The 11,691-nt window shown below is 32.9% G+C and overlaps 3 protein-coding genes across 3 annotated transcripts; 2 read left to right on the forward strand and 1 right to left on the reverse strand.

Annotated features, from left to right (window-relative positions):
• Nucleotides 1-1,345: 1,345 nt before the first annotated feature.
• Nucleotides 1,346-3,055, forward strand: Tsp_06020 (5'-nucleotidase). Its single transcript, XM_003380260.1, has 2 exons — nt 1,346-1,458; nt 1,516-3,055. Exons 1-2 carry the CDS (start codon nt 1,346-1,348, stop codon nt 3,053-3,055), a joined length of 1,653 nt encoding a protein of 550 aa, XP_003380308.1.
• A 2,915-nt stretch (nt 3,056-5,970) lies between these two features.
• Nucleotides 5,971-7,634, forward strand: Tsp_06019 (5'-nucleotidase). Its single transcript, XM_003380261.1, is given in 3 exon segments — nt 5,971-6,083; nt 6,141-7,611; nt 7,629-7,634. 3 exon segments carry the CDS (start codon nt 5,971-5,973, stop codon nt 7,632-7,634), a joined length of 1,590 nt encoding a protein of 529 aa, XP_003380309.1.
• A 935-nt stretch (nt 7,635-8,569) lies between these two features.
• On the reverse strand, nt 8,570-11,543 carry Tsp_06018 (long-chain fatty acid transport protein 1). Its single transcript, XM_003380262.1, has 11 exons — nt 11,511-11,543; nt 11,253-11,341; nt 10,531-10,928; nt 10,280-10,492; nt 10,185-10,254; nt 9,918-10,119; nt 9,643-9,835; nt 9,248-9,535; nt 9,009-9,173; nt 8,804-8,950; nt 8,570-8,730 (listed from the first exon to the last, which is right to left on the reverse strand). The coding sequence occupies exons 1-11, from the start codon at nt 11,541-11,543 to the stop codon at nt 8,570-8,572; spliced, it is 1,959 nt and encodes a 652-aa protein (XP_003380310.1).
• Between the last annotated feature and the right edge of the window lie 148 nt (nt 11,544-11,691).

Consider the following 11,691-nt stretch of genomic DNA (forward strand, 5'->3'; position numbering starts at 1 on the left):
GCATATCAGCAAGTCATTACTAAACTTGATTACATAAAAAAATAAATAATGAAATCATGTGAAACTTATATTTGATAATTTTATGCAAATTTTTCAAAAAAACATTTTAAACTACAAAATCAAACTGTGTCAAAATATAAATACTTTTTCATGATCAACTTTCAGATAATAATTTCAATGCTTAACAAAAGCATTTTTTTTAAAATCAAATTACTCACATGCTTGTTGCTATATACAATAATTATAATAAAAGACAACGTTGCAGCTTTATCACTGCCTGAAAATAACCAACTGCCAAAATCGACATAATTCCTTTTAGAACACTACAAGATCCTTGCATAGAATTTTAAAAAATAGAATCAACAAAAATTTATTATACACACGGAAACGCACAACTTTGTCACATTTTTCCACTGTAAATAGTAAAAATATTGAAATGAGTTGCTCTAACAATTATCTATTGTTGAAAAAATATTACTGTTTACTTTATAAACAATATTGAAATTGACAATAAAGTAATATCAAACTAATGGAATCAAAGTCATCAAATAATAAAATCATGGTCAGTAAAATGCCTCAGAATCTTGATTTCAACCACGAATATTTAATGTCAACTAAAGAAACAAATGCAATTCTTAAACTTTCTAAATATCATTAAAAAAACATTCACATATAATTGTATAGTAATTACAACTATAGTTGCAAAGCAGTCAAATCTTAAAAAAACAAATAAGCATATCAGAAATAGTGGTAAATTATTTCGTGACGAAATTAACACATATACTACACAAGGAAAGAGGCAATGTGACAATTTAGTTGAATTTTAAGCAACTGTTTGTACTAATTTAAGGTAAACATTTTAATGAAACCACTTTTATTCTCAAACGTCGGAAATACATGAATATAAACATACAAATACATATATATATATGTTCGCATAAAATCAAGGAAAGGCAGAAATTCAGGTGAGAAGAATCGTCTGAAATTTACAGAAACTATTTCTAGTAAGTATCTTTAGATAATTATCTAACTGCAATCTGCGTTCCGCATTTCTCGTATAATATATTATATTCAATCACATATCACTGAGAAAAAATACCATTAATAACTCTCTGAATATTACTAAACGTTAAACAGAACAACATTAATAAACCAGTGTCGCTCTTTTCACAAACAGAAAAGAAATACTGGAAAACCTATTCATTAGAAAAAATAACATAAAAACTCCATCATTACCTAATTCAAAAAACCAAAACATTCTTCTATTTCACAAAATATGAACATTCATTATTGCAATTCAAATTTCTTCCTTAAAAAAAGTTATTTAGGTTGATTAGACTTCAAAATGATATATCAAGCAGGAATATACTTGCTTCTCAGCTTCGCTTTATCTTGGACAGTTGATTCATTACAGTTAACACTAATTCATACCAATGATGTCCATTCAAGATTCACTCCGTAAGTTGCATTTCCAATTTCACGCATACCTTAATAATCAATAATATTAATCTACAGTATTAACAATGAACTGAAAGACTGCACTGCAGCTGACATAGCAGCAAATGAATGCTTCGGTGGAGCGGCTAAACGAATGACAGCGGTGAGAAGAATTCGCAAGAAATACAAGAATGTTCTTTTTTTGGATGCTGGTGACCAATATCAAGGAACGTTGTGGTATGTGCTATTCAGGCATAAGGCAATTGCTGATGTAATGAATGCTCTGCGTTACGATGCGATGGCACTTGGCAATCACGAATTCGATCATGCTCTTGCTGGTTTACTTCCATTACTCAGAGAAGCAAAATTTCCAATTATGGCTGCCAATGTTGCCAGTGATAATAAAGAACTACAAGCTCTCCTCAAACCGTACACAATATTCACCTTTGACGATGTCAAAGTGGGAGTTATTGGATATGTAACACCGTTGACTAAAAAATTATCAAAGGCCCATGAAGTAGAATTTGAAGATGAAATTCAAGTTTTAACAAGAATTGCAGCTCAATTGAAAGAAGAGGGTGTAAACATGATTATCGCAGTAGGACATTCAGGTATTCAAATGGACAGATTAATTTGTCAGAAAGTACCAAATATCGATATAGTTGTCGGAGGACATACCAATACATTTTTGTACAGTGGTAAACAACCATCAGTTGAAGAAATTCAAGGTCCATATCCTGAAATATACAAGGATCAAGGCAAACCATGCCTTGTTGTAACAGATTACGCATTTGGAAAATATCTTGGCTTTTTGAAAGTTGAATATGACAAAGAATTAGATCGAGTCACTAAGTGGAAAGGAAATCCAATTTTACTTGACAATCGCTTCCACGCAAGCAGAGAAATGGAAAATATTCTAGCAACTTACAAACATCAATTACATGAGTTTACCAGCACAGTGATTGGATCTACGGCAGTGAAAATCGACGGTCGTTTCAGTACTTGCCGCCTTCAAGAATGCAATTTGGGAAATATGCTAACTGATCACTTGGTTCGCAAAGTGATGAAAGAATCTGATGTCAGGTTGGGTGAAAATGGTGATTCTTGGGCACCGGCACCAATTGCACTGATGAATTCAGGTGCTATAAGAAATTACCTGATACATACTGCAGGAAATGTTACTTTGGAAGACGCCTATTCAATCATGCCTTTTGGTACTCAGTACGTTTTGCTAGAAGTTACTGGGCCGCAACTGATGGAAATTTTTGAAAACAGTGTTTCTCAGTATTGGCCAGATGGTCCATGGGGCCGATTTCTACAAATGTCCGGTGCTAGAGTTGCATACAATTTATCCATGCCTGTGGGAAGTCGCGTTCATTCTCTACAGCTACGTTGCGGAGACTGTCCAATTCCCATTTACAAGAACTGGGATCCTGAAGAATCATATCGCTTGATCATTTCAACTTTCATGGCTAAAGGCGGAGATGATTTCTCAGTGTTTCCAAAAGTGCCAAATCATAAACTGTTGAATTTCACAGATACTGAGCTAGTTATCGACTTTTTCAGAACTAGTAGCCCTGCATGGGCCGGCATAGAAAATCGCATCACTTTCGTTTGATAACCTGAAATGGAAGTATTCGATTTGTAAATTTAATTCTGCAAATGTGCTCTTATGAAGCTTCATGTAATAACTTACTGCTTGTGATACTTTTCTTTCTTTGGAAACTAGCAATCACATATAGCATGTTTTTGTGATTGCAACTAATTTTTATTGACAATAAAAATGTTCTTTATGCAAAATGTGTATACATATGCAAAATAAAAAGCAGCAATAATGTGAAATTTCCATAAAATATAAGTGAAGGATTTAAAAAGCAATATTTCTGACGAACCCTGATTCTAAGACAAGAATCCTGTACACTGGATTTCTGCACCAAGATTTGTATTTGCTTCAAACTGTTGAAATGTGTGCTGTTCGAAATAAAACTGATATCTATGTTAAAGTACAGCTTCGCAATACTTTACGGTGCTCTTGATTTTACTTAATAACAATTACTAAAATATGTTTTACAAGTTGTTCTGATACTAATTTTACCTGCTTTGTTTCTTATCATCAGAACTGCGTCGCTTGATGAAGCTCTTCAGCAGTCACAAATCGTTGACTAGATAGGAGAAAGCTAACAGCAGTTACGCAATTTACAAAACGAGAAGTAATTTTGGGGTTACAGAGTTAAAGGAAAACATTACGTAATGCTCCTAAAAGTATAATTTTTATAAAACTCACACTCGCCGTGAAATGCATGGCATTTTCATTCAGATAAATATCCTGCATTATACAAAATACATACTTACATATCACTGAATGACTGTCATTCGTCGTGAAAAGTCACTTCACAAATGATCATTAGCTATTGCTACTACAACTGAATGCTGAACGTTTCTGTTTCAAAGTCAAAATAATGGAATTGTGGAGCAAAATCTGAAACGTAAAGGCTTGTTAAAATAGTTCAATAAAATTAAATCATACATAACATCAATTAATAGCGGAATTTGCATATTTCCTGTTGGGTTTCACGATAATGGTTATACATTCGACTATTTACATATGCATTACGTAGTGGTATTTCGTAGAATTCTGATGAATTTGAATTTGTTTGAATTTTGTGTGAAATTCAATATAATGTCTCAATATGCAATGACAATGCAAAAGCAAAGTACACAAAAAATATTTCCTTCATTCTTAATGGACTACAGTTTTTGAAGAACAACCCAGTACAAAGTGCTTAATATCTTACAAAAATAAAATTCATATTCATCAATCGTTTTAAATCGAATGTTGGTTCACTGATATGCATTAACCGCTTCATATAAAGCATTATCAAGTCATTACAAAACTTGATTACATAAAAAAAATAAATAATGAAATCATGTAAAACTTACATTTGATAATTTTATGCAAATTTTTCAAAAAAACATTTTAAACTACAAAATCAAACCGTGTCAAAATATAAATACTTTTTCATGATCAACTTTCAGATAATAATTTCAATGCTTAACAAAAGCATTTCTTTCTTAACATCAAATTATTTACACGCTTGTTGTAATATACAATAATTATAATGAAAGACAACAACATTATTGCCAAAATCGACATGATTCCTTTTAGAACAGTGCAAGATCCTTGCATAGAATTAAAGAACATAGAATCAACAAAAATTTATTGCACACACGGAAGCTCACAACTTTGCCACATTTTTCCATTATAAAACCATTGTAAATAGTAAAAATACTGAAATGAGCTGCGCTAACAATTATCTATTGTTGAAAAAATATTACTGTTTACTTTATAAACAATATTGAAATTGACAATAAAATAATATCAAACTAATAAAATCAGAATCATCACATAAGAAAATCATGGTCAGTAAAATGCTTCAGAATTTTGATTTCAACCACGAATATTTAATATCAACTAAGGAAACAAATGCAATTCTTAAATTTTCTAAATATCATCAAAAAAATTAAATCATAAAATTGTATATTACGTGCAATTATACTTGCAAAGCAGAGGAACCTTAAAAAAACAAATAAGCATATCAGAAATAGCAATAAATTATTACGTCACTACATTTACACAAATACCACAACGCAAGAACCAATGTTACAGTATAGTTTAATTTTAAGCAACTGTTTCTACTAAGTTATGGTAAACATTTTATTGAAGCTGTTTGATTGCCAAACATCATAAATATATATATATATATGAATACAAATATACAAATATATATATATATGCATATCTTTGTGGAAAATCCACGAAAGGCAAGAAAATTAGCTAAGAATAATCGTCTGCGGTTCACTGAAAAATTCAACTTCGAGTAAGTATCTTTAAACCAACGTTTCTCAACAATTTTAGCCTCGCGAAACCCCAAAGGTATCTTTTTGTCTCGCGAAACCAATATATAATTTTTTTAAATATTATTTTCTTTTTCAATAACTCAGAGCTCCCAAGGCATACGTAATATATACTAATAAGCTCTTTAACGTGAAATAAATAATAGCTACTACAATAAGATGCATAACAAATAGCACATAAAAGCTACCAGAATTAATTGTTTAACAGTGACGCATAAAAGGCAAAGCAATGTGTCATATTCCGCGGAACCCCTGAACACGCACTCGGAACCCCGTTTGAGAAACGGTGCTTTAGACAATTATTCAACTGAATTCTGTGTTCCGCATTTCTCGCATAATAAATTATATTCATATATTACTGGGAAAAATACCATTAATAACTCACTGCATATTGCTAAACGTTAAACAGAACAGCAATAATAAACCAGTGTCTGCTTTCTCACACACAAAAAAAGAAATGCTGGGAAACCCATTCATTAGAAAAAATAACATGAAAACTCCATCATTACCTAATTCAAAAAATCAAAACATTCTTCTGTTTCACAAAATATGAACATCCATTATTGCAATTCAAATTTCTTCCTTAAAAAAAGATATTTAGGTTGATTAGACTTCAAAATGATATATCAAGCAGGAATATACTTGCTTCTCAGCTTCGCTTTATCTTGGACAGTTGATTCATTACAGTTAACACTAATTCATACCAATGATATCCATTCAAGATTCACTCCGTAAGTTGCATTTCCAATTTCACGGATACCTTAATAATCAATAATATTAATCTATAGTATTAACAATGAACTGAAAGACTGCACTGCAGCTGACATAGCAGCAAATGAATGCTTCGGTGGAGCGGCTAAACGAATGACAGCGGTGAGAAGAATTCGCAAGAAATACAAGAATGTTCTTTTTTTGGATGCTGGTGACCAATATCAAGGAACGTTGTGGTATGTGCTATTCAGGCATAAGGCAATTGCTGATGTAATGAATGCTCTGCGGTACGACGCGATGGCACTTGGCAATCACGAATTCGATCATGCTCTTGCTGGTTTACTTCCATTACTCAGAGAAGCAAAATTTCCAATTATGGCTGCTAATGTTGCCAGTGATAATGAAGAACTACAAGCACTCCTCAAACCGTACACAATATTCACCTTTGACGATGTTAAAGTGGGAGTTATTGGATATGTAACACCGTTGACTAAAAAATTATCAAAAGCCCATGAAGTAGAATTTGAAGATGAAATTCAAGTTTTAACAAGAATTGCTGCTCAATTGAAAGAAGAGGGTGTAAACATGATTATCGCAGTAGGACATTCAGGCATTCAAATGGACAGATTAATTTGTCAGAAAGTACCAAATATCGATATAGTTGTCGGAGGACATACTAATACATTTTTGTACAGTGGTAAACAACCATCAGTTGAAGAAATTCAAGGTCCATATCCTGAAATATACAAGGATCAAGGCAAACCATGCCTTGTTGTAACAGATTACGCATTTGGAAAATATCTTGGCTTTTTGAAAGTTGAATATGACAAAGAATTAGATCGAATCACTAAGTGGAAAGGAAATCCAATTTTACTTGACAATCGCTTCCACGCAAGCAGAGAAATGGAAAATATTCTAGCAACTTACAAACATCAATTACATGAGTTTACCAGCACAGTGATTGGATCTACGGCAGTGAAAATCGACGGTCGTTTCAGTACTTGCCGCCTTCAAGAATGCAATTTGGGAAATATGCTAACTGATCACTTGGTTCGCAAAGTGATGAAAGAATCTGATGTCAGGTTGGGTGAAAACGGTGATTCTTGGGCACCAGCACCGATTGCGCTGATCAATTCCGGTGGAATAAGAAATTATCTGATACATACTGCAGGAAATGTTACTTTGGAAGACGCCTATTCAATCATGCCTTTTGGTACTCAGTACATTTTGCTAGAAGTTACTGGGCCGCAACTGATGGAAATTTTTGAAAACAGTGTTTCTCAGTATTGGCCAGATGGTCCATGGGGCCGATTTCTACAAATGTCCGGTGCTAGAGTTGCATACAATTTATCCATGCCTGTGGGACGTCGCGTTCATTCCCTACAACTACGTTGCGGAGACTGTCCAATTCCCATTTACAAGAACTGGGATGCTGAAGAATCATATCGCTTGATCATTTCAACTTTCATGGCTAAAGGCGGAGATGATTTCTCAGTGTTTCCAAAAGTGCCAAATCATAAGCTGTTGAATTTTACTGATACTGAGCTAGTGATTGATTTTTTCAGAACTAGTAGCCCTGCATGGGCCGGCATAGAAAATCGCATCACCTTCGTTTGATAACCTGAAATTTAAGTATTTGATTTGTAAATTGAATTCTGCAAATGTGCTCTTATGAAGCTTCATATAAAAGCAAACTATTTGCTGTAATTTTCTTTTTTTGAAACACCTCTTTGCGATGCCAACTTATTGTTATTGATAGTAAAAGTTTTCTTTTTGTAAAATGTGTATGAATAACGCTCATTTCTAATTTCAAAACAGATATTATTGAAATACATTGAATTGGAATATTGAAATAGACTATCATCGCTGAAATATAGAAAAAACAGTTTTTTAAGAAATGCATATTTTAACTCACAGTCGTACACCATATTAATTATTAAACAAATGCCTGAAACGAAATATAAATGCCAGATATAAAATGCATTTTTGATCGCAGAAAGCAAAATCATTTGTGATTCAATTAAAACTAGAATCACTTTAAATGTAATTGCTTTTCAAGCCACTCTTCACTTTAAAATAAATATCCTTTGCAAAATATTATCTACAATCAAAACTTCATAATTATTTGTTTAAAATGCAGCAAGTTAATAATTATTCGTTAATTTTTGTTTTATTTAAAAATACATATGTATTTCAATTGATGTGCAAAAGTCTGAATTTTTAACTACAATCAATGCGTTTCAGATAATGAAAAATATAGAACGTGAATTATGGAAAACAGCATGAACATCAATATATATATATATATATATATATATATATATATATATATATATATATTGATGTTCCGTTAAATCACTGATGGTATGCTGATCAATAGATAAATTTAAAAAAATAAATACTGGCAGCGAGTTCAACTTATTCAACGATAAAATAGAAAAAAATTATAGAAATAATATTCATAATGACAACAACCACATAAAATAAACACAAACTAACCTCCATTTTATATATTCATTCGCCCTTCTATAATGTCTTGATACTTCAGTGCGTCAAGTACTTCATAGGCATCCTTTTCATGATTCAAAACGTACAGTTGATCAGAAATACAACTGACAGGATTAAAACCCTCTTTGACCAGCTCTGTCTTGCACAATTTGTAAGTGCCTTAAAATAATATTTTAAAAAGTGTATATATGTATATGATTGAAACAAATTCCAATTTATTGCATCATCGTACTAGTGCTGGTCACTTTTTGGCAAATGCGGAGAAAGATAGGCTGCGCATATTTGGGTAGAAAGATGGTCATTTGCTCATGCAAATGATTCACATCTAAAGTTGAATTCAAATCTACAATAGCTGCCATACCTGCCCGACCTTCGTAACCTGAAAAGCACCGTATGTTGAGATTTGAGATGAAAAAATTTTTTTCCTCAACATCAACCTGGAACACTGACACCATAAACCACGGCATCATTGTGCGAAGTGATCTTCTGAATCAAGCCTTCCACTTCTGTGGTGGATACATTTTCACCTTTCCACCGGTATGTATCACCGGTTCGATCTTTGAAAAATAAATAACCCAACTCGTCGTAATAAAGAATATCGCCTAAAAATTGAAGAACATATTTCACACAGCTTATTCATAATAACTTGCTGCTATTTGAAATTATTAATTATAACCAGAACGAAAGGCGATGTCATTTTTGCGAAATACGTCGCGAGTGATTTTTTTCTGCGAATCGGAATCACAAACATAGCCGGTAAAATCTTTCAACGGATTTCCTCTGATGATTCTGCCGACCATCTCGCCGGATTCTCCAGGTTTGCATCGAATGCACAAACCTCGTTCATCACGCATCAATTCGCCTGTAGTTTCGTCGACTTTGATCAAGGCGATCGGATAAACAATCGACAAAAAGCTGTATATTGTCATAAATCCACAAGCACCAACGTGATTATCGATGTTTACTGAAAAAAATCTAATAATGATGATGCAAAATAAAAAGCAACAATAATGTCAAATTTACATAAATTATAAGTGAAAGATTTTTTAAAAAACAACCAATATTTCTTACGAACGCTGGTGTTTCCTTCGGTGGAGCCGTAAAATTCGCCGATCTTTTCAATACCAAACCTTTTTACAAATTCCTTCCAAATTTGAATACGCAAACCATTACCGTACATCAAACGGACGCCGTGTTTGCGGTCAATTTCTTTGGGAGGTTGCAATAATAAATAACGACACATTTCACCAATATACTGCGCTGCCTGGAAAAAAATTTTCACCATAAATTTATCTAACATTACTGTTTACGTCAAAAAAAATATAATAATAAAAATAAAAACTTACAGTACAACGATATCTTAAACAATCATGCCAATATTGGCTAGCTGAAAAACGCGAACGAATTATACATGTACATCCGCTGAGCAAAGTTTGCCCAATGCCCAAAATAATCGCCGCCGTATGATACATTGGCATTGTCACGTAAATGCGATCACTTTTACGTATACTGAAAGCCAAATGAACACCCAGTGCCATCAGGAAATACCTGCAATTATTATAATAGTTATTTAAATAATGAAAAGAAAACAATTTTATCCTTGCTGCTTTTACCTTGCATGCGTAATTGTTGCGGCTTTCGGCATGCCGGTTGTTCCAGAAGTAAAAATATAAAACAAAATAGCTAAATAAATAAATTAACCAAATACTAATTTCCCATTTATTATAATTCATAATACATTTAAAGCCAACTTCGGGAATACTTTTCACCAATTCGGCAGAAGAATTTTCCAACTCTGCGTTGAGATCAATAAAATTTGCACCCAGTTTCCCAAATTGCTTATTTTTAATGTGAGCATAGATGACAGGTATGGTTTGCTTTGAAAAGCATGGCAATGCTTCTTTGAAAACTAACCAAAAAGCTTATTATTATTTCAAAAATACATAAATAATAATTTACCCTGTATCAACGATTCACCAACAATGATAGAATTTGCATTGGAAACACGAATGCAATGTGCAAGTGAATCTAATCGAAGGTTGAAATTTATCAATGCTGGAATCACTCCAATTCTTGATAAGCTAAGAATGTAAATAACATAATAGGCTGAATTGGGCAGAAACAAAGCGACCACATCTCCCGGATGTAAATTGCACTCTTCGCGAAAATAGCCGGCTAATCTCATCGAATGCCACTGCAATTGAGCAAACGTCCACGTCTGGCCAGATTCAACCTCTTCCAAAGCAACACTGTCCGGAGTTCTAGAAGCGACAATGTCGAACAATTTATGAACTGTACACTGCTGACGTGACAGACGCCACAACTTCCACTGCATTGTAAACAGCATCCACAAACCTCTGAAATGAGATCGCAATATTAAAATGAGTCAACTGACAAATTTTATTCCACTCTTCCTCCATTTTATTATCAATCGTTCAATCTGTTTAAATAAAAATCAACTTTATCTTTTGTTCTTTTACTTTTTCAAGCTCAACACTATTAACTACTAATTATTCAAATAAATTCAAGAACAACATTTCACCTTTTTTTTCTCTTCTTCATTACATGAAAACATCATTAAATTGCATTGCAAATAACTAGTTAAACAACGTTTGTCGTTGATAAGATTAATGCTAATTTTATTTGCATCAATAATAAAATGGTCTGACAACATAAATCACCGATAAAGCGTGCTTTTCATTGGAAAAGCTAGTTCACGATGATCTCTTTTTCCAAAACCTAATGCCCTATTTACAAATCTCTCTCCATGCTGACAATATTTCAAGTTTAATTTCTTTTCTTTAATGACACCTATCCTGCAAAATTGCATCGTTCATCAAGTAACACATGCAAACTTAAATAAATAAAAATTAGCTGCAAAATAAAGTAAAAAAAACAACTAAGCTATTGAAAATGTCAGTGCTATACAGCTTACATACTTTACGTCTCGTGGAGCTGTCAGGATTGCACATTTCAAAAATCGTTGCTCAATGTAACACCAAACGACGAACAACAAAATTATCTGCGGCATCAAAGGCACACCAAGTAGACATAAGGTAGTAGTTGACAATAAAACAATCAACCCATGACGCATCTGAAAAATTTACATTGCCATTTTGC

Source organism: Trichinella spiralis (assembly GCF_000181795.1).
Source record: "Trichinella spiralis strain ISS 195 chromosome Unknown Scfld2, whole genome shotgun sequence".
Taxonomy (NCBI): Eukaryota; Metazoa; Nematoda; class Enoplea; order Trichinellida; family Trichinellidae; genus Trichinella; species Trichinella spiralis.